Raw genomic sequence first — 24,627 nt, forward strand, 5'->3', positions numbered from 1 at the left:
CGATCCAGAAGAACACAGTTTGCCAGCCACTGCTACAGAGCTGACAATGAGGTTATATCTTCCCTTCTTCACTGGAATCCTGCCTCAAAGCATGGCCGAGGTAGAACACTGTCGTTCCCTGATGTCATCGCTAGGGACACATGCATCAGTAAGCAGGAACTGGGAATAGCAATGAAGGACCGGAAAGTCTGGCGTGACATTGTGAAATCCATGATCTCGACCAAGGTCAAAAAATGATGACGATGATGTTTCACCGAAAAGTTGTACCATGTAATTATTTCTGTGGTTTCTAGTAAACTAAACACGTGGGAGCTATGCTGTTGTGCAGACTGTTATTCTTTTGAACGGATCATGTTTGGTGGTCATCATGGCTGGGAGAATGCAGGGGTTAAAGGTTAAAGGGCAAACCTTGTTTATGAGGGTCATCGTGAAGATCAGGAGTTCAGTGTCCGATCCGTTCCTCTCTTCCAGAATGTCTGTTAGATATGACCACGACTTCATACCTACACACACACACACACACACACACACACACACACACACACACACACACACACACACACACACACACACACACACACACACACACACACACACACACACACACACACACACACACACACACACACACACACACACACACACACACACACACACACCTGTCAAACAGCACCTGATGATAGTCTCACCATGGCTGGAAATGTTATTGTACCGATCCATTCATCGCGATAGATGTTGGATACTCAAAATGACACCATTTCATTCTCTGAATGTGAGCATACCTCTCTTGCTGTCCACAGTGTTGACAGCCTGGATAAGCAGAGGGCTGTTGGGTTCTGTGTATTCTACAAACACTATAAGTAACTTCAATGCCGTCTTCACTACTAGCCGAGACTGACAGAGAGAGAGAGAGAGGAGAGAGAAAAACAGAAAGAGAATGTAAGAAACGGCAGACCACCACTAGATGGCGACACCACACCACACACAACTAAAGTAAAGTCTCAAGTCAGTTCAACAGCTCATAAACACTGGATGTCCCTGAAGGCTTGTCAGGAGGTCTTAGCTGTTTTCTATTTGTGTACAGTTGACGTGTATTGTAAGTTCGAACCACTTCTAAATACAGTGTTCAATATCAAGGAATGACAGCTGCTACAGAGGTAAACAGCTGTTGCTTTCACTTCTCTGCTACAGAAAACTTTCATGTCTGCCACTAACCAGTCAAACACCACACATGGGTGGGTCAGTCAGTCACTCACTCACTCGGCTACCAGTCAGTCAGTCACTCACCAGACTACCAGTCAGTCAGTAACTCACCAGGCTACCAGTCAGTGAGTCAGTGAGTCGGTGAGTCAGTCAGCCAGCCAGCCAGCCAGTAACACACCAGGCTACGAGTCAGTCAGTCAGTCAGCCAGCCAGTCAATCAGTAACTCACCAGGCTACCAGTCAGTCAGTCAGTCAGTCAGTAACTCACCAGGCTACCTACCAGTCAGTCAGTCAGCCAGCCAGCCAGTCAGTAGACTGGAACTCACCTATGCTTTTTATGGCATAGACATATATGAATAGAGACGGCACCGGATTCCTCCTCCCATCCACTTGCATTAAGTTGCTCTAAAGCACATGAGGCGATTTCACTCCTCCTTCCGGGTAGGAAACAGAGTACATTCTGGGATGGATTGCCCCAATAACATGAACGCGCTGGCCGTTGACTATCATTGCACCGTTTGCGCGCGTTCACGTATGAAACATTCGTTCACGTGCCATGGGCCCAATAACATGAACTGATAGTCAACAGGCTCGAGCTGCAATGACAAATCCGTCCACTATGTCCATTTCGCCTCAGGGTTTCCTCCGGGTGCCGTCTCTATTCATATATACTCTAAGCTCCCGGCAGGATCCGCCGGGAGAAACTATGCGCAGCTGCTGGACATGAGAATAATGAATTAGAGCGACAGAGAGAGAGAGAGGAGTGTGTGTGGGTGTACATGTGTGGGCGTGTGTGTCAATTTGACAAAGGTGCAGACGATCAGAAATCAGCAGAGAGTAAGCGACGTTTGCGCTACTCTATGCCGAATTGAAGTGGACTCGGACCCAGACCTTTTTCTCTCCCTGGAAATAAAAACGTCTGGGTTTACGAGGCTAGTCAGTCAGTCAGTAACTCACCAGGCTACCAGTCAGACTGTATAGCCATTGGACAGTCTCTGGGTGGTTAATAACTCCGTTCATCCCATCAACAAACAGCATGATCTGACTCAACGCTGGTACAGACAGACAGAGAGAGAGACACACACACAGACAGACAGACGGACATAAAAAGAGACAAGACAAGCACATATAATCATTTAATCAGCTCCATGCGTTTGCAGATAAAAGCGGTAACATGATCTAACTGAGAAGAAAAAAAATATTAAAAACTGATTCAAGGGAACTACTAGAGCAGTGGTTCCCAAAGTGGAGTCCGGGGACCCCCAGGGGTCCTTGAGGGAGTTCCAGGGGTTGCCCAGCTAAATGATAGTTTGGAACCAAATGGACCATTATGTGTCTGTAACTCTGAGGGTGTACAAATGGAACCAAATGGACCCGGTAGTTCCATTTGTACAATATAAATGGGGGGTCCCGGAGATACTAATGCATGTCAAACTGGGGGTCCTTGAAATAAAACGGGTTGAGAATCCCTGCTAGAGCCGTAAAAATCTTCTTAACCCATTCTGACCGGGCACCCATTTTGGTGTCAGCATCATGTTATGCTTTAGCTATTGAAAAATAGCAGATCTACAAGCTCATATCGCGCCACCGAGTGGCGCGATACGAGCTTGTAGGTCTGCTATTTTTGAAAAAAATCGAAGAGCGATTGACATTTTTAGAATCTGATCTCAGGTCAGAATGGGTTAATCAGACCAGTGTGTGTCCAGTGGAAACCTCATATGAATCTGATCTCAGGTCAGAATGGGTTATGGGGTATAAGAGAAGATATCTTTTCAAATGGGGGTCCGCGGGCCAATAAGTGTCAATTTGGGAGTCCTCGACATGACAAAGTTTGGGAACCAGTGCACACGCCTGCCCAGTGCCCACACAGCACACTACCTCTCAGGATGTAGTTCTGGTAGTTGTGGTCAGCTTCAGTTCCTACTTTGATAAAACAGGTCAGGCCTTCAGACGCTACAAACTCTGGAACCAAGTCCTTATCATCCTGACAAACACAGGGACAAAACATAAACATAGTAATTATCATCATCATCATCATTATTATTATTAACACTAGTCACTTGTACGTGCCCGTCGGCCACCGGCCTACTTGGGAACGATGCAACTTGGGAACCTAATAATACCAGTTGTCAACTTGTCATAGCACCCGTTTTAACTGTCTGTCTGTGTCCCTTTTGTGCCCATACTGCAATAGCGGTTAGCATAGCACCCATTTTTACTGTCTGTCTCCCACATGGATAAATTGGAGATCTCTGTATTATTATTATTATTATATCTGTCTGTCTGTGCGTGAAGAGTGCAAACTGACTGTGAAATGTGGACTGATTAAGTAATCAATTGGCAGGTGTGGTTGGCAATCAATTGGCTGAGGCAGAGGCTGGAAATTGCACAGGTGAGGGGATTTAGGCTGATTAGGCCCAACTGGCAGAGCCTGCCCTGTGGGGGTGTGGAACGCGTGTGTCGAATATGAAGCTGGTGGGGCAAACGGTTCTCGAGTTACATGCATTACACACACACACACACACACAGACGTGGCACATTTATAGTAGGATTATTAGTATTATTCTCTATTCTCATACTCTGTCTGGTCAATCTATTCTAGGGATAGTGGATAAGGACATTATGTTATTGGGAGCTAGGTGGAAACATTAAGTCTGACTATATAGTGTAAACTTCAGATCCTGTCAAAAGATTCTCTCTCTCTCTCTCTGAGGACACGGGGATCAAAGGACGCAGTTATTTCCTGTGGCTACACTGGTGGCGCAGGAGAGAGAGAGCACACACACAGCGAGATACAGAGAGGGAGGGAGAGAGAGAGAGAGCGAGAGAGAGAGAGAGAGAGAGAGAGAGAGAGAGAGAGAGAGATCACACACACAGCGAGATACAGAGAGGGAGGGAGAGAGAGTGAGAGAGTGAGAGAGAGAGAGGTTATTGTGAAAGAAGTGTAGAAATATAACAAAGCTGGAGAGATGGTGTGACAACCCATTCTGGGCGGGCACCCATTTTGGTGTTAGCATCATGTCGTGCTTTAGCTATTTAAAAATAGCAGATCTACAAGCTCATAGCGCGTGGCGTGGAGCTTGTAGGTCTGCTATTTTTGAAAAATCGAAGAGCGACTGATATTTTTAGAATCTGATCTCAGGTCAGAATGGGTTAATCAGACCAGTGTGTTGTCCAGTGGAAACCTCGTTATGAATCTGATTTCAGGTCAGAATAGGTTAAGAGATGGAGATGTGAGGAGAGACAGGAGTAGATGCTGTGTACCTGAAACAGCTGCTTGAGGGAGAACAGAGATCGACGTAGCTCTGGCCCGTGGCTGTTGTACAGCTTCTCTGGAAAAAAACAGAAAGAACATATTTTCAAATTACAGTGAAACACTGTACAGTGTTACATCCGTGTTGACTGTTCAGTGTTTCTGTTCAGTCAATGAAAACACAGCTTCACAATGATATAACGCCCTGCCAGCATGTTAGTGTACTGTGTGTTGTTCTTTGCATGCGTGCTGCTGGTCTGTAAATATACAGTATAAATATACCGCTATCATTTTCACCCAGTTTAGTCACTGGTAATTGTATTGCAGGCGGGTACTGCAGTCTCTGCCACACACACACAAACCTCCGTTGCCATGGACACCAGCAGTCATAACATAACAGGAAGTAGTTGTTGAATGAAGCGAGTCATTTAGAGTGGTTATGTCAGATGTCTGTTATCAGAAACACTTAATCAGCAGAAATGACAGCGCACACACACTGAGTCACGTTTATGTCAGTCGTTTATGTCAGTCGTTTTGGCAAAAATAATCTGTTATCTTTAAAACGCTAAAATGTGTAGAAACGCTGAAAATGAAAAGATAACAGTGAAATTGGCATGTTACGACACCATTCAGATAAAACGGGCTCTTTTATAATAATAATAATTCACACACACGTGTGTGTCTGTGTCACACACACACACACACACACACACACACACACACACACACACACACACACACACACACACACACACACACACACACACACACACACACACACACACACACACACACACACAGGAAAACACAAATTAGTTATAGAGTATGGTCAGCAAGAATTAAACAGAAGATAACTGTCTTTATTATTATTATTATTAGCAACAGTATCTTAGTTTAATGACTGCATCAGACACAGCCACCAGACGTGGTTCCTTTAAATGAGGCAGGAATTCCACATTTGAATCTATTTCCTGGTAGTTTCTGACAGAGGTCAGGACCCCTGACCTCTGGTAGTTTCTGACAGAGGTCAGGACCCCTGACCTCTGGTAGTTTCCACAATGAGACAGACCAGTTTGTCACTTCAGGTTATTAAGACCACGTTGACAGAGATGTCCTACAGAGACATCTCTGTAGGACTGTTTGTGTTAGGACAACGTTTGTGCACTCACACCAAAAGCTAGACATATCGTCCCTAAGAAATAACAAAAGTAGGAGATCTACAAGCTGAAAAGGAGCATTCCGTGCTTTTGAACCTGCTACTTTTGATACTTCTGTGTGACGCTGTAGTATGTTAAAGTATAGGGTGAAAACAATAATAACATTATATCATTAAAACATTATAATTATATTATATTGTATTGTGACCCTGTAGTGTGATAGAGTATAGGGTGAAAAGGTTAGAATATGGAGATAAGGGGTTGTTCAGCCCAAGAGCAATGACCTGGTCAGTTCAGAGCAATGACTTGGTCAGTTCAGAGCAATGACTTGGTCAGTTCAGAGCAATGACCTGGTCAGTTCAGAGCAATGACTTGGTCAGTTCAGAGCAATGACTTGGTCAGTTCAGAGCAATGACTTGGTCAGTTCAGAGCAATGACCTGGTCAGTTCAGAGCAATGACTTGGTCAGTTCAGAGCAATGACCTGGTCAGTTCAGAGCAATGACTTGGTCAGTTCAGAGCAATGACTTGGTCAGTTCAGAGCAATGACTTGGTCAGTTCAGAGCAATGACTTGGTCAGTTCAGAGCAATGACTTGGTCAGTTCAGAGCAATGACCTGGTCAGTTCAGAGCAATGACTTGGTCAGTTCAGAGCAATGACCTGGTCAGTTCAGAGCAATGACTTGGTCAGTTCAGAGCAATGACTTGGTCAGTTCAGAGCAATGACTTGGTCAGTTCAGAGCAATGACTTGGTCAGTTCAGACTCAGAGCAATGACTTGGTCAGTTCAGAGCAATGACCTGGTCAGTTCAGAGCAATGACCTGGTCAGTTCAGAGCAATGACCTGGTCAGTTCAGAGCAATGACCTGGTCAGTTCAGAGCAATGACCTGGTCAGTTCAGAGCAATGACTTGGTCAGTTCAGAGCAATGACTTGGTCAGTTCAGAGCAATGACTTGGTCAGTTCAGAGCAATGACTTGGTCAGTTCAGAGCAATGGCGTGGTCAGTTCAGACTCAGGGAAATGACTTGGTCAGTTCAGAGCAATGACTTGGTCAGTTCAGAGCAATGACTTGGTCAGTTCAGAGCAATGACGTGGTCAGTTCAGAGCAATGACTTGGTCAGTTCAGACTCAGAGCAATGACTTGGTCAGTTCAGAGCAATGACTTGGTCAGTTCAGAGCAATGACTTTGTCAGTTCAGAGCAATGACCTGGTCAGTTCAGAGCAATGACTTTGTCAGTTCAGAGCAATGACCTGGTCAGTTCAGAGCAATGACCTGGTCAGTTCAGAGCAATGACCTGGTCAGTTCAGAGCAATGACTTTGTCAGTTCAGAGCAATGACCTGGTCAGTTCAGAGCAATGACCTGGTCAGTTCAGAGCAATGACTTGGTCAGTTCAGAGCAATGACTTGGTCAGTTCAGAGCAATGACCTGGTCAGTTCAGAGCAATGACCTGGTCAGTTCAGAGCAATGACTTGGTCAGTTCAGAGCAATGATTTGGTCAGTTCAGAGCAATGACTTGGTCAGTTCAGAGCAATGACCTGGTCAGTTCAGAGCAATGACCTGGTCAGTTCAGAGCAATGACCTGGTCAGTTCAGAGCAATGACCTGGTCAGTTCAGAGCAATGATTTGGTCAGTTCAGAGCAATGACGTGGTCAGTTCAGAGCAATGACCTGGTCAGTTCAGACTCAGAGCAATGACTTGGTCAGTTCAGAGCAATGACCTGGTCAGTTCAGAGCAATGACTTGGTCAGTTCTTGGTACAGCAGCAGACTCTCGATATGCTCTTCTAGATTAACCACATTAACCACGACATCCCTATTTTGAACAAAAAGGCAAAAAATGCTTTTAATTTTCACTTAAATAAAGCAAATTAAATAAAAGCTAATCCAGAAGCTCGTGCACAACCGCTTGCAGATTGGCTGTTCTTGAATAGCCCAAGTATATCATAGTGCTCAACTGGTTAGCATTTCAAATTCATCATTTTGTTTTTATGAATTTGTGACAACGAAATGGTCATAAACTGTGACCTTTAAAACATAAATGTTATTGTTGGTTGTCTTTTCATGATGTGATCTCCACACTTCTAATGAATCTGTCCATCTTCTCTCATCTGTACTTTGGCTCTTATCATGCTTTTTGTACGATCATAAGAATATGGTCTGACCTGACCAGTGACCACTACATTATGCAACCCCTTTACACCTCTCTACTGATCATTTATTGATCCAGACATTATTCTTGTTGGACTTGGACGTCTCTCTCTGGATAAGAGAGTCCACTCATAGATGCACATGAAACAGCCGAGTAAAGATAAACAGCCCTGAGTCTCAGAGAGGTCATGAGAATGAGCGCGATATCATTTTAAGTTCTATCAACATTGCTGGCTGGTTGTGGACTGGGAGCAGCCGAACATGACAAGGAATTATGGTGTTGAACACACACACACACACACACACACACACACACACACACGCCCACTGTTCCATTCATGTTATCGGAAGTCAAAATTGACCAGAGCACAGGAACACAGCAGTGTTTGTGTACATACAGTACGAGCGTGCATGCAGGTGCATGTGTGTCTGGGTGAATGAGTGAGTGAGAGGAAGAGGAAGAGGAGAGAGAGAGAGAGAGATAAATCTTGATCAGAGCAGCAGGAATGCTTGTATTGCTTACATAAGACTCACTGACTTTTGACTGACTGTTGACCGACTGCATGCTCTGACTGGTTTGTTGATGAAAGGAAATATAAACCTTATTCCAATCCTGACCTGTGAACCTTAAAACAGGATAAAACAACAGCGATACTGGGATGTTCCGGCTGGATACAGACGGATACAGAACCACAGCAGCAGGAAGACCGGCATTCACTACATCTACGCTGGTTTTCAACACATTTATTCTGCATTTGAGCCACGGACCACCATTTGATGGGATTTAAGCCTTGCCCTTGCAGACCCAAAACTAAAGAATAATGTCCACATTTCCATGCTGTATTGATGTTGTCAATGTGTTGGTAACATGGTACCATAGGAGAGATAGCAGGCCAACATTCAAAATAAAAAAAACTTATACATTCTCTAATTGTGTAGACTTCCTGTAAATTAAGTAATGCAGATGTTTAACAATAATTTAACTCTTGAGTGTAAAATGAAACGGGTCCCTTACGGGTCCATTTGGTTTCATTTTACAATCTCAAGAGTTAAAGATCTAAAAAATAGTTAATTTGGTTACAAACTCTCCATCATTTAGCTGGGGACCACCTGGAACCCTGCCAAGGTCCACTGGTGGTCCCCAGACCACTGGTTGAGAACCACTGCTATAGATGAGTCCTGACTTCTGAGAGTGTACAAATTGTACATTTGTACACTTGAGTTAAAAATGAAAATGAGAAGTGCAACATATCATAGTATGCTGTACAGTAGTTACAAAAGAAAGTACATACATACATGCATACATACATGCATACAGACAGTACATGGTGTACAAAACTACCGATGCAGTAGTTGCTGACAAAAGATATGAGCGGTGATAACAGTCTGACGGTCTGACCCATTATGTTGCGTTCACACGAGCAGACGAAAAAGATTCAAAGATACACAGCATATTTGTAGCTTTGTATCCGAAGTTGAAACTATAGCTCGACTTTTTTGTAGCTTCCGCGGAAGCTACAAACGCTGGATGTACAGTATCTTTGTATCTTCATGTCGCTGGATTACATTGGAAATGAATGGTAGACTGTCTTGGTAGACTATATCTTTGCATCTGCCCGTTTGAACCCAACGCAGCAATAAGACTGATGAGGCTGAAGGGACAGCACAGAAGACAACTCATACTGTACTCCATGAGCAGCTGAGAGGCGGGTGAGACAGACAGACAGACAGACTTAAAGAATGAAATCATCATATACACGTAAGAAATAATGTGTACAGTGTATAGAAATAAAGGCTGGGGGGGGGGGGGACTTTTACTCTTTTACAGGGGTCAGTTTTGAATTGCAGCTGCCCGCAAGTGCTCTTTGAGAGCGGTTTTGAAGTGTTTGTAGGGCATTCCACATTTTAGTGGCATAGGAGTGAAATTAATTTAACCCCTTGTTTGAGACGAATCTGGGTTGAACGTGGTTTGTGGACTTCGTTGACATTAAGGGGAGGTACATGGATATCTTAGTGGTGTAGCGAATCTTAGACCAGGCCCATTCAGTATTTAAGTCCGACGTCATTTTGTAGTGCTACGTTATGTCCGGGTCCAAGTGGCACCAGCTCCCGTCCGCATCCCATTGTAAATAGAATATCTAAACGCGTGAATCTTTTTAAATTGACGTTATTTTTCAGAAAGGAAGCCATAGAGGGTTAAAATGGGTCTTAATGCTTCCAACTCGAGTAGAATTATTAATGTTTTGTACAAGTGTCCATGACAACAAAAATATATGATGTGGAGACAATAAAGACTATTATTATCATTATTATTGAAGGTGGCAACAGTCCATTTGCTTGGTAAAATATTTCGGGGGATATTTAGAATGTGTGCAGGCTTGAGTATGTTGAATCTAGTTTGCATTAATGAGGATTTAGCTGACACAATCAAATAAAATGGCGATAGTATTCCATGTGGGGCAGACGGCCTGTCACAGCCAGATTTTGGAGAGCAGCGCAGCTTTGTTGTTGCGAGGAAAGCGGTAAAATTAGACTTTCGTGGTTGTTTTCGTCTCAGATTTAGTCCGACGGAGCGTCACAGTATAACTCCATGGGGACACAAAAGCGACACAAAAGTAGGACCCGGAAGTATCTCAGGAGGGGGCGCTCACGTCACAGCTAAAATACTGAATTGCAAGATGCTGTACTCTGTAGTGAACCCTAAGCCATTTCCAGCCTATCAAAATGAGTGGGGGTGAGGTGGGTTCTGGGAGTAAGGCCAAGTAGTAGTCTGACCAGTTTGTTTTTAGGTTGTCTGGAAACCTGTTTTAAAGGCCATTGAGGTGATGTGGTACCATGAGGTGCATGCATAGTCGAAGAAACCCTGTATGAGGGGGAGGCATATTTCTTCTGTGTAAAGGTTATCAGCACATTCCTGAGTCAGACAAGATGAGCTTAGTAAAGTCTGATTCATATGGCAACTACAAAAAACAGCCAATCTACAAGCTCACACAGTGTCGCATCCCGATGCGTTGTGAGCAGGGTTGGGAGGGTTACTTTTAAAAAGGAATCCCCTACAGTTACAAGTTACTTGCTAAAAAAATGTAGTCAGTAACGTAATCCCGATTACTCCATTTAAAAAGTAACTACAAGTTACTTTCAGTTACTTTTGGATTACTTTGAAGTAAAACTCAATTTAATTAGATAATACAAGTTTTACCATTGATAGACAAGAATGTTGAGCCTATGCAATTAAGATAAGGTCATTTAATTGTTAAGAATTTGACCTCTCTGAACAGTTACATTACTGTAGAGTCATTGTGTCAACTTATAACGGATCATAAGAAAAATGCATCTTGACCTACAGAACCATTTTGATTGTTTGATCGACAACAACCAACAACTTTGACAACCAACAACTTTGACAACCAACAACTCCATCCATGTGTGGTCAAAGTGGCAAATAAAAACTCTTTTTGACATTCCTGGCTGACACTCATTTAGATAGACATGGCATGAGTTTAAAACATTGACTAGACAGTAAAGACTCATTTATAATAGTCTACAAAGAACTCAGCCCTATACAATTATATTTATAACCCGTAGGCTACTCTTTAAAGGTATATTCAGTGATTTCACTTAATTCAAATATCACTTATTTTTTTGTTTTGTTGTGATAATCCTCCCTACTATAGAGTGTGCTGGCCATATAAGGAGTTCCTCCCTGCCCCCAGTTAACCCCTGGGGGTCAAAAAACCTTAGGTTTCGTTTTTGACTCTCTATCCTGATTGGACGAAAGGCTGGGTCCCACAGCCAAAAACGAAACCTAAGGTTTTTTGAGTGAAATACTGAATATACCTTTAAATAAAAAGCCTCATTGTATTTGACCTAAAAGAGAAGACTGCGCTACCCATTATTTATCCCCAATCCAATATATCATAATACATAAACTGCAGAGATACTAGATAGGAGAGCATATATTATATGCTCTCCTATCTACATAGTATCTCTGCAGTGTTGCCTGGTCTGATTATTATAAGCCACATTGGGCTTATTTTTCTGAAGTTGCTTGTAAATAATGGTAGAACGGTTGTGAGCTTGTAGATCTTCTATTTTCAAATAGCCAACATATATAAATATGCACATTGTTTAATGGACGATATATATAGCTTTGAAGTGCTCGTGTGGCCTTTTATAGTCGCTTCTTTTGGGCTTGTTTTCATAGACCTGGTTGCTTATTTCTCTCGCAAATTGGCAACACCGCCCTGACGCAGCAGCAGCCTCCACTGTGAGGATTTTACACAGAGTCAGAGAGGTGCGCGCTGCGCTCAACTCCAATCCATTCCGTTTGGTGTTATAATAATTTATAACTTGTTTGTAAAATTAATGAGGGGAAGGGGAGAATGTAATCCTCATGTAACCCCCGTTACAACACCCACGTTACTGTAATCCAGATTACACATTTTAAAATGTACTCTTAAGACGTTACCGTTACGTTTTTCTTTTACTCCTGGTTGTGAGCGTGTAGATCGTCTACTTCCGCATCGATCAAGCCTCAGAATGACATGAAAGTGCCGAGTGCGACGGAACAGAGGAGCAGCGAATGAGACGGAGCCTCAGAACCCGGGAGTTTGAGGTCACACAGTCTCCCTGGCTTACTGCTGGCTATTGGCCCGCCCACAATGTTTCCCTTACCATAACCACAACAAACCCATGACTATACTTAGACTGGCTCTGTTGGTCAGTCGTCGGTTTACCCATTATGGTCCAAACACAACATAATGGTACAGATACACGTTACACGCCGAGTGAGGAGACTTCACTGGAACCGGATGGGGAGTCGCTGTGTTAGTGATTCCAACGGGGTGGGGGTGGCGCCCGTCAGCAGCACCGCGTTTACAGATACTTCCTCCCGGTGGGGTCTGCTCACTGGCAGGTGAGCCAGTAGAATTATGTGGGCGAGATTAATAGGAGTAATAATGACTTAGTAATGGGAGGGAAGACGGGGGGGAAGAACCCCAGTAGTTGACTGGTTGTTCTAGGCAGCTCCCTGAAGACTGTACGTGTGTGTGAGGTTGAAGTAGGTCCTAGCGTTGGAGGATATGCAGCTCTGTTGTTTCCTGACAGGATGCTGGAGCTGTCAAAACACAGATGCCTCACTGCGGACACAAGCCAACAGCTCAGAGGAACGTGAGTGTGTGTGTGTGTGTGTGTGTGTGTGTGTGTGTGTGTGTGTAAGGGAGAGAGAGAGAACCATAAACCTAGACCTAAACATTTACAACAACTCCTGCCACACACAAAACAGAACACACACACACACATTAACAGTGACATTCCAGGCAGCAGCCAAAGAAAGAGACCTCCGTTTACTATATCTCAGCAGGCAGACACACACACACACACACACACACACAGTCAGTCCAGTCCCCGAAGGCCGACAACACAACACACATGCATCCACGTTACCCTCAAGTCCTAACTATTACGAGAAGCATAATTTGAACACCATAGATTTCACTGTGTAGTTTATGAATTGAACACATTGATAAAGTGTTCTGCTGCGTTTCCAATTGCTGCGGATGTGAAGGCATCCTACTTTCCATTGGTTCAATATTTTCGAAACACACAGACATAAAGGGTGTTCAATAACACCGATTCATGTAAAAACCTCAATAACCTCAAAAATGGAGTTAGGTGGCTTCCTCCCGACAGCACCGATATGGAACGTCACCTACTATCAGTAAATTGCAAATGAGTTTCAGCACGTTGTTCCCCGGAAGGGACATGCAGGCCACAGTCTAAAATATTAGCACAACTTTTGTTCAACATTGACCACCTCATCACATGGAACTATCTTTGGGGCATAGTGATATGGACACAAAAAACATAGTTCCGTGTGAATAGAGGGGTAAAAAAAATGAATGAAATTTGCACTACCTGTATATGGTTGAAATAGGTCAACAATACAAATGACGCTACTGTAGTTTTGTGAATTAATTTACTTGTAATGACCACAAAATGACCGGAACTACTTAATATTTCAACAAAACCAGAGCAGAACTCGGGCAATCAATTAACAGTTTGACTGCGGAAAACGATTTACCAGACTTTTAATCAACCCCCCTTCACTGCCGAGATTGTTGTATTACCTTTAGAGCATACGCTGAATTATTTGGGCTTTTAATCCGCGAAAATCGAGCGAAAAAAGCTTCCCCCGTTTGTTATGAACGGCCGGACCACCCGCCATCTTGGTACACCCGGAAGACGCAGCACAGGAGCCTCCTCCATGAGGCGTTGAACCCCATTCGTTTGCATTGGCCTCAATTTCCCAGAAGCCCTAGCAGCCCACAGCATGTGACGATTTCCGGTTTCATCATCCAAACAGATGCATCTACTCTCTTTCTCTGCGGCGAAGAAGGATTTTCTATTTATTTTTTACATTGCGGCGGATTAAACACATAAAACAAGTCGCGTATGTCCGATATGGCAGCGACATTAACCTGGAGTAATCCATTCAAAGCACGGAAACTGTTAATACAGTTGCAAGTTGCAACCACTATATTAATGGAAAGTATTTCAAAATTCTGAACTATCCCTTAAATACACATACTTGGGGCCCTATACCCCTTACCCCTAAACTTATTTTCCATTTTTTACTACTTTAAAAGATTTTTAAATAGTTCACCTAGCTAATCTACATCGATCTATGTTCAGTTTATCATTTATTTTTTAAAGATTTGTTTTTGGCTTTTCTGCCTTTATTGATAGTATCAAGTGAAGACAGACAGGAAAGAGAGAGAGAGAAGGGGAGAGACATGCAGAAAAGGTCGTCATGAACGGGATTCGAACACACGACTCGCTGTCAGGCCAGAGCCTATTATGTGGCATGATGATCCTGGACCACTAGGCCAGCGGGCGCCCCAGTAGATCATCTATTTGAACTATTTTAAAATAGTACAAAAAATGACAAATAAATTTAGATAAGGTGTAGCTGTTAATGTCTGTTATATAGACTCAAATAGAACTAAATGTCTGTCCTACAGAGTCAAGCAGCTCTAAATGCATACTTCTTTATAATCTTTTGGTGGCATTTCCACCACGCATCTGGTGGTTTTACTTACTAAAAACTACACTTTGGGTTAAGTTAGGCCACAACAGGCAAACAGTTTTCACAAGACAATAACTGTGTATGTATGTATGTTAACATGAACATTTGGAAAAGTGATTAACGGTCTGCTATTTCAAAGCGTAAAATCTCGTAGTGCCCATAGAAGGACAGAAAAACAAACAAGCGTTGCAACATTATTAAAGAAAGGGGAGCAACATTCTCAGGGCGAGCTGCCAAACTGTGGCACAATCTCAAGTCATTCCCAGATCACAGTCATTTGTATTCATAGTCTACTCTAGGGGTCTGTTTGATGATCTTTAGACATACATGGAGGTATGGTGGACCTTTTTTTTTTTTACCCTTTTTTCCTAAACTTCTTCGCCATATTTTACAATCTTGAAAAACATTTTAAATAGTTCAACTACCTGATCTACGACGACAAGTTTAGGGGTAAGGGGTGGCCAAATATATATATATGAGCCTATATATAGCTACCGGTATACATGAGCCTATGTATGAGCCTAAACAGCTGTGTCTAACACCAGGCACCAGGGGGGTGAGGTCAAGGTTGGGGATGTGACTGACACCAGGGGGGTGAGGTTAAGGTTAGGGATGTGACTGACACCAGGGGGGTGCGGTCAAGGTTAGGGTTGGGGATGTTGGGACATTTGGCAACACTTTCCTTAGCTTATGGGCAATTAACTGTGATAGCTATCACCAGAGCAGTGCGGTCAGTGTGTGCACACACACACAGAGCCCTATAGACACATGCAGACCACACACACACACACACACACACACACACACACACACACACACACACACACACACACACACACAGCATAACTGCACAATAATTATGTGTAATCTGTGTAGCTACATACCACTGGCCAACAAATCAAGTGAATGCTCACAGAACAACTTTCAACGCTACACTGTGAGTGTGAACAGAGGAATGCGCCAGCCAGCATCGTCCAATCACATCTCGTCCTATCCCAGCTGAGGAGTCCATGACTTCATGGTCATAATCTGATTGGCCTTCTTGCAGTGAGTAATGAGTTGTGTTGTTGGCCAATGGTGGGACTGTGGGAGTGTGTGCCTAGAGCAGGCGTATCCTCCTGGTTTTTAACCAGGACGATTCTACAAAATGTCTTCTGAATCATGACAGTTTTCTGAAAAACCCCATGTTTCTATGTCAGTGGTTCTCATCTCATACTATTTCATGTCAAGGACTCCAAAAATATGTAATTGGCCGCTGACCCCCCATCTGGAAATATGTCGTTCCAGGGACCACCCAGAAGCAAAGATTTCAAATAAAAACGTTCGCTCTGAAAGAATATATATTTCAAAGATTTGCAGCACATTTTCAAATGGCCTATAATAAAATGTTTTAAAACACCAAAAGGGGTTCCCATCCTGAATGGGTTGAACAGCTGGTGGATGCAAATGGCGCTGGCGCGCAACTTCAAGTTGTAGCACGGGGGCAAAGCGTTTCCCCAACGCTACAAGTTGAAGTTGAAGCCGCGTGCGAGTGTCATTTTTATCCACCAGCTGTTGCCAAGGCACTTTACATACTGTAGATTGTACATTCACACACCAATGACAGAGGAAACCATGCAAGGCACCCAAGCTGCACATCTGGAGACATTAGGGGTTCAGTGTCTTGCTCAGGGAAACCTTGACACCAACTCTGGGGGAGCCCGGATTCGAACTACCGTAGCAACGTTTAGGTTCCCTTCCGGCCACTCTACCCCTGAGCCAACGCTGCCCAGGGGCTGTAGGAGAATCTGTCACTACTGTGCGTTGGTCAATGGTGGGGCTGCCTGTGGGAGAATCTGTCACTAGTACTATTACCACACATACTGCTGCTTGTGTTTTCGCTCACCATAACAACATAACAAACTAGAAAAAGTGCCCTTCTGGGCACAGGTCTCCACCAGGATAGGAATGTAGGACATTGCAGCTTGCCTTCATCTGGTGGTTGGATAAAAGGGCAACAAAAGTAAATTAGAGGTAAAAACACTTTTCGGCCAGTTATAGCGCCACCTTGAGGCTGAGTTGAAATTGTTCATGTGGCATTTCTTCCTCGGCCTAGTGGGAATGTGCGTGAACAATTTCACGGAAATCACGCGATGTATTCATGATTTGCAGCATTTTGTTTGAAACTGAGCACTCCTGTGAACTTTGGAAGCCAATCTTAACCAATCAGGATGGAGTCTGAGAAATCTGAAAGACCCGTTTCGTTGAATGGCTCTAGAGAGACTGTACCAATTTGCGCGATGTTTGGACAAAATCTGTAGATGTACTGTGCAAAAACTTGTTTTGCACAAAGCGGCCTCCTGGTGGCGCTATAACAGGCCGTTCTGGAAATTTTGGGGAGTGCAAAACATACTCTCCCCCCATGCCTTCGGCCTGGTGGAGACAAAAATACTACAGGCAGTGGTGGGAAAAGTACCAATACTGCAATGTAGAACTACTCTGTTACACAAGAAAAAGTGTAATTCTAAATGTACCACAGGCCATACCATAGTTGGGCCAGGCCAGGCCAGGCAGGATGGAGGTTTTGTATGAGTTGTGTGTGTCAGTCATATAGTTTGTCTGAAAGCCCGTCCCATTGCAGCCGTTTTCTGAGTTCGCTGTTGCCAAAGTAGCGTGAGTATTTGGCGATTGGTTCATAGTCATACTGGTTCATCCTAAACACATTAGTAAATTGTGTGACATCGTTGTCAGTCTAACTACCTGTGCATGGTAAATGGTGCATTTATATAGGGCTTTCATCCAAAGCGCTTTACATAGATTGTGCATTACATTCACCCATTCACACACACACTTTCATACACCGATGGCAGAGGAAACCATGCAAGGCACATCGGGAGCAATTAGGGGTTCAGAGTCTTGCTTAACCCATTCTGACCGGGCACCCATTTTGGTGTCAGCATCATGTTATGCTTTAGCTATTTAAAAATAGCAGATCTACAAGCTCATATCGCGCCACCGAGTGGCGCGATACGAGCTTGTAGGTCTGCTATTTTTGAAAAATCGAAGAGCGACTGACATTTTTAGAATCTGATCTCAGGTCAGATTGGGTTCATCAGACCAGTGTGTGTCCGGCGGAAACCTCGTATGAATCTGATCTCAGGTCAGAATGGTTTAAGGACACTTTGACACCAACTCTGCGGGAGCCCGGGATCGAACTGGGAACCCCACGCTTGTCAACCGGCTGTTCTATCGGCCACTCTACCCCTGGCAGTAGGGCACAGTAATACTACTGGTATTATTATTACTGATATAGTATCTACTAATAACAGTAATTGTAATGTTATTATACTGTAACTATGCTTACAATTACTAGAGCCAACACGGTTATATGTAATGTGGAAGTGAGAGTGAGTAGAAACCGTGTGTGAATAACAATCTATTGTGTAATCAAAACATTCCATGCATGCCTTGACATCGACAGACAGGTCTCCTAAACACAACACACAAACCTTGGAAGACTCAGCTGTCAATTCAACATGACAAATGTGTTTTCTGCAGGTCGAGAGTATTGGCAAGTAGGGTGTCACTGCTTTGAGGACACGTACTGCCTCGAGGCTGTGGTGGGGGATGTTCAAACAGCAGGCCTCCGTAATACAGTATGCCGGTCTCTCCAACCACCACAGATTCACTCTACAGAATTACTCTTGGGGGAAAAGGCAATCGTACTGCAGTAATTCATTCGTCGGTCATACTGGGAGCATGAGAGAACAATGTGACTGTAGTCAATGTCCCAGGCAGACAGCAGTCAGTTCAACAACGTACAATAGACACCAGTGTCACCCATGGCATGCAAACACACACACACACACACACCTCCTATAGACACCACACACACCAGTGTCACCCACATACAGCCTATAGACACCATAGCGTCATCCATACACACAGCTCATCATGAGAACTGACTGGTAGTCTATTTAAATCCGGGGGATATACCCAGAAGTGTAGTGGGTGCCACATGTAAACCCTTTTGTGATCTCTGGCATCTCTAACTCTACAACTTAAATGTCTGCATCCCTCTTAGGTTTTCACTGTCTCAATAAAGACACAGCTGGCTGGCTGTATCCGACTACAGATTCTACAGCTGCGGCTATAGATCGCTTTAAAAAAAGGGGTGAAAAAAAGATAATCTGTAGTAATACTGTCAGTGATTAGAAACTAAGGATAAAGGGAGAAAACAAGCCAGTCATGACTTAGTTGGACATCTATGTGATCAAAGGATGGCTGTCAGAAACTATGTCAGATGAGTCTCCGATAACAATAAGAGCACGCTTTACACACACATTTTACACAAAGTACTTCACAGAAAGTATAGAAATGTATTTAAAATGAAATGCATTATAATAGGAAATGGGAAAGAAAATAGGGTGTATGATGAAAAATAAAACAAAAGTGCAATTGTGGTTTTACGCTACACTATCAGCAAAAACCCTGCATTCATTAAGGTGTATCATATTGTGTAGGAGCATTTATCCTTCTGTCCAGTCATCAACAAGTGGAGGGGTCCCAGACCGGACCCCGGGACTTCCCGAGCACTCTGAATAGAGCTTGTGTTTTCCAAGACACTTGGGCCTCTAGTTTGAGGGTGGTATAAATAAACTGGCACACTCAACCTAGAACTATCCAACGCAGTGTTTCCTCAAAGTTCCATGGAGGGAAGCGCTAATGAAATCTGCCATGGACACACAAGAGATTCCCAGGTATTATGAGCCGCGACCTTTGCAATGGATGTAGGGGTTCCTGGTGTAGCAATATTACCACTGGCAATGTGCAAGTTTGACCATTATGTGACAGCCATACCACAGACAACGCATTTGATTATATCCCTCTCCTCCTTTATGTGGGTATAGGGCAGTCAGAGACAGAAAATTTAAGCCAGTATTTTTGTGGTGGGTTGTCCCTCTTCATTCGTGCTACCTATACTGACTCCAACTTGTGAACCCGTCAATTTAGCTGCAGATAAACATTCCCGTTTTAATACCACCCACAAATTAGAGGCCTTAAATAACCAGACACTTTATACCTGAACGTATTGGAGCACCAAACATATCGTCTTTACTTTCACATGTCTGGCTTTACAACACAACCTCAAAAGCATTCATTACTTAACACTAGGGGTGTATTTTAACAGCGATATATCATATCATATCATATGATACATAGACGAATAAGACGATATTGGTTAATTCATGGCGATGCGATTCAATGATCGATACACAAAGTCACACAATAACACATGTTGCCGTTTGCATATCGATATACCGGTACTTAAAGGTATTATGACATTATTTATAACATGATTTTAACATTAAAAGTCTTGGCCATGGTCCTTCAAACGTGTCTAAAAAGTTTGGACATTCAACTCCACTCCAGTATTTCTTGCCAGGAGTTTTTGTGTATGTGTAATCTGCATCCTGAGAAGGCATGGAAAAACACATTATTTTAGCCTGTAGATGTCGGTAATTCCCCCTTTCCTGTCAACCCAAGATGCGCTTATTTGACAACTTGGTAGGAACGTCACCGTCAAAAATAAAAGAGTCATCTAGGCCAGTTGGTATCCAGTGTAAGGACTTGTGTTGATTGACACAGCCAACAACAGAGCAGATAGATTTTTCTCTAGAAGCCATTATTAGTAAGTATTACAAAGAAACAAAGTCGCGGTCACAATGAGGAAGCGGAGAGGAGAGGGGCGGAGAAGAGAGGGTAGGCAGGGAGCAGAGGGGAGGGGGCGGAGGTTTAGCAGGGATCTACGTATATGCCTGCCGTCCAACCAGATGAGACATTTTTGCATAATTATTCACAAAAGTCCAGAAAGCATAGAATACACTGAATGTTCAAACTTCGTTTTTTTTGGTGACATTGATGTCAAGAAAAGCCAAAAAAGCCAAAAAATCTACAAAAATGTGTTTTAAATGTCACAATCCCTTTAAATCTTTGAATAAACCCAATTATACCGAGCCAACTTCCGGCGGTCTTCGAACACCACTGAGAAACGTACATTGAAACGAATAGCTGGGGGGCGGGGCTGTCCGCCCTCTAGTTTATATAAATATATAACTCCATGGGAGTACCCTTGAGAAGGAAAGAAAAAGCAGCGGGATGGAAATCATGGTGTGAAAGTGAGGACTGCAGCAGCTGACCGTGAAAAGTGTTAGCGCTCTGTGAATTAAGGTCTTTATCTGCCACGAGGCGCCAAGTGGATAGGGAACAGGTCTGTCACTCACGGCATACACTACAGTACATACATACATAGTACAATCCTCAGTGTCTCTGTAATTCTAAGGGCAAGTTCACACTGCGGTCCAACTTGGCAGATGTTGTGGCAGTGTGAATGTTCCCCCGGAGCGGATCACCCAACCCGTTCCCGGGATCGCATGGAGGTATAGTCTCCGGACTCGATTGAAGTGTACTCGGATACGGATCGCTGTAATGTGAAAGCATTGAATACATACAGGGGGAGCGCAGAAGAGCGCAGAAGAATCAAGGTGAATCATGGCCATGCAGCGCGGAGCCAGGCAATCGTATTCGGTGACAGTTTGAATGAAACGGACTCGGTGTGAACCTGCCCTGCGAGAGTGTACACTACAGTCTCACAGCCCCCTCTCACCCATCTGGCACCTATGAAGAAACAGTTTGCTATCCGTCCCAGGCTGCATGGTCACGGGGCTCCGTCCTCAGCCCCCACAACCACTAAACAGCACTCATAATGACTTCCTGTGTTTTAAAAAAGGTCACAGTTCATGACACTTACATCCCATGAAAGCTAGTCGAAAATAGTACAGTATACTCTCCAAGTCAGTTTCTCTACAAAGACCATTCCGTTTGGCTCTGTAGGACAGACCAGTGGTTTTCAACCAGTGGTCCGGGGACCACCAGCGGTCCTTGAGGGGGTTCTAGGTGGTCCCCAGCTAAATGATGGAGTTGGTAACCAAATGCACCCTTATAGATCAGGGGGTTCTCAACCCGGGGGTCGCCAAATTATTTTGGAGGGTCCCCAATTTCTTTCTTTTTTTGCAACTGAATGGCTGGAAAATGGAAATGAAGAGTTTACATAATAGTACATACACCTTCCCTAATGATTATATCTGGTTTCAGTATTGTCTCTATTATTACGGTTATTGTAGCAATCAATTTATATTGGGGGTCGGGGGGCGGGGGTCCCGAGGTATTGCCAAAGCATTTCCGGGGGGGCCCTGGCCAAAAACGTTGAGAACCCCTGTATAGATCATTAACTCATGAGTTTAACCCATTCTGACCTGAGATCAGATTCATACGAGGTTTCCGCCGGACACACACTGGTCTGATGAACCCATTCTGACCTGAGATCAGATTAAAAAAATGTCAGTCGCTCTTCGATTTTTCAAAAATAGCAGACCTACAAGCTCGTATCGCGCCACTCGGTGGCGCGATATGAGCTTGTAGATCTGCTATTTTTAAATAGCTAAAGCATAACATGATGCTGACACCAAAATGGGTGCCCGTTCAGAATGGGTTAAACCAAGAAGTCCTAGAAGTCCATGCACAAAAATAAAAATTGTTCTTTTGAGCAACGTTACGCCTGTTGTCTCTTCTATGGTACCAACATCAATACAGCATGGAATTGTGGACAAAATATTATCCATCGACAACAAAATATTCGAAGTCTTTGGTCTGAGAGGCTAAATGTCATCAAATGCCAGATAAATGGAAGTATGGAGCTCTGCGACTACGGATAAGGTGGAAGATGGATGGATGGATTATTGGCCCTTGATATGAAAAGGGTTGAAAACCCAAGGGACAGACGGTTAGTGCCGTCGGTTTGTCCCTTTAGTTCCTGCTGTATTTCTTTGTACGACAGAGAGTTATGTAATGTTTGGTCTGTTGTGATGGTCTAAAGTGTATTTAGTTAGTAGCAGAGCGGTCCATCTGGATCTCTGTCGGGCCACAGACTGCATTAGTAGTAGCAGAGCGGCAGTATTATGTCCTCCAGGGAATCCAGAGTTAAAACTTCCCAGAGAGGCAAGGCTGGAGAGGGCAGAGGTCACATGGAGGGGAGGAACGCAGAGATCAAATAAAAACTGGTTGGCATATCAGTGAGAGAGAGAGGTTGGCATATCAGTGAGAGAGAGAGAGACGGACAAGCCTAACACAGTCAGTAGGAGGTTGGCATATAATATTGTACTTGGTACTCTTGGTGTTCTTCATACACTTTGTTATAGTTACTAGGACTAGATATAATACTTCATAAACATTGTTATAAGTTGTTATGCATAATTATGAACAAGCATAAGTAGGTAGTGTTAATGCCTTATAAGTGTATTATAAAGGTGGCTGTGGTGCTTAACACATTGATTGCTAACTTTTGAAATTCTACTCAGGATTGCTTCTGCTAAGCGATTAACATTGGACTTTTTAACTTTTTAGGGGCCCACAGCGAGGGGCCTCTTATAGCACATCGCACATTGCATAAATCAAAAGGAAGCCAAACTAGTCCACTTCAATTTAAAAAAAAAAATATGATTCTACCATCTTCCATTCTGGAGATATTGACCTTTTTCTAAAACCTGCTTTTCACTGCACGCTGCTCTTTTGAAAAAACAGCAGAGATATGGAAGGTTGAAGTTGACAGACATTGACAGACAGATATAAAAATGAACACAAATAATATCATATACATACTACACACTGAATGAAAGCCCTGAATGTCTACTTTTAGGAGGAAAACAAATACACATGGTCCCATGTATAGTTTGTCAGTAATTGGCTGTTGAATGCAGCTTGCGCCCACCAGAGAGGATTTCAGAAAATGCATGGACCTGAAGAACCATTATTCACAAAATAAGGCCTATAGCGACATGTACATACTATATACCGTATGAAACAGAAGACTCTCTGCTTTCATAAGAAAAATACTTCTACTGTAATAATAATACAAATCACACCCCTGTGAAGTGAGCAGTGCAATGTTGCACAACATTGCACTGCTCACTTCACATGGGTGTGATTTTTATTATTATTACAGTAGAAGTATTTTTCTTATGAAAGCAGAGAGTCTTCTGTTTCATACGGTATATAGTATGTACATGTCGCTATAGGCCTTATTTTGTGAATAATGGTTCTTCAGGTCCATGCATTTTCTGAAATCCTCAGAGTATTTTAGACAAGACAAGGAACTGACAACTAAATATTCACAAAATAAGGCCTATACATACTATATACCGTATGAAACAGAAGACTCTCTGCTTTCATAAGAAAAATACTTCTACTGTAATAATAATGAAAATCACACCCCTGTGAAGTGAGCAGTGCAATGTTGCACTGCTCACTTCACAACATTGCACTGCTCACTTCACATGGGTGTGATTTTTATTATTATTACAGTATTAGTTTTTTTCTTATGAAAGCAGAGAGTCTTCTGTTTCATACGGTATATAGTATGTACATGTCGCTATATGCCTTATTTTGTGAATAATAGTTCTATAGGTCCATGCTTTCTCTAATCAGACCAGTGTGTGTCCAGTGGAAACCTCGTATGAATCTGATCTCAGGTCAGAATGGGCTAAAGTTCTCTCTGAAAAAGAGAATTTTATAAATGAAATGGATTCAATAGTCTAGTATTGACAAACAGTATATGGGATATGTGTATTTTATTTGTTTTCCTCCTAAAATTAGACATTTAGGGCTTTCATTCAGTGTGTAGTATGTATATGATAATTTATTTATGTTTATATCTGCCTGTCATGATAACGTCATGATGATGATGA

The 24,627-nt window shown here is 43.1% G+C and overlaps 1 protein-coding gene across 1 annotated transcript in view; it reads right to left on the reverse strand.

The window, feature by feature from the left end:
* fhod1 (formin homology 2 domain containing 1) overlaps positions 1-24,627 on the reverse strand; it is a 114,389-nt gene that overhangs the window by 53,771 nt on the left and 35,991 nt on the right. Inside the window, exons 5-9 of the mRNA XM_083759772.1 lie at positions 4,468-4,535; positions 3,082-3,187; positions 2,161-2,255; positions 783-894; positions 409-503 (exon numbers count right to left, since the gene is read on the reverse strand). Coding sequence (XP_083615898.1) covers positions 409-503; positions 783-894; positions 2,161-2,255; positions 3,082-3,187; positions 4,468-4,535 — 476 coding nt within the window. The remainder of the gene's footprint in view (positions 1-408; positions 504-782; positions 895-2,160; positions 2,256-3,081; positions 3,188-4,467; positions 4,536-24,627) is intronic.

This window comes from Protomyctophum parallelum, assembly GCF_964188405.1.
Source record: "Protomyctophum parallelum genome assembly, chromosome: 2".
NCBI classification, from domain to species: domain Eukaryota; kingdom Metazoa; phylum Chordata; class Actinopteri; order Myctophiformes; family Myctophidae; genus Protomyctophum; species Protomyctophum parallelum.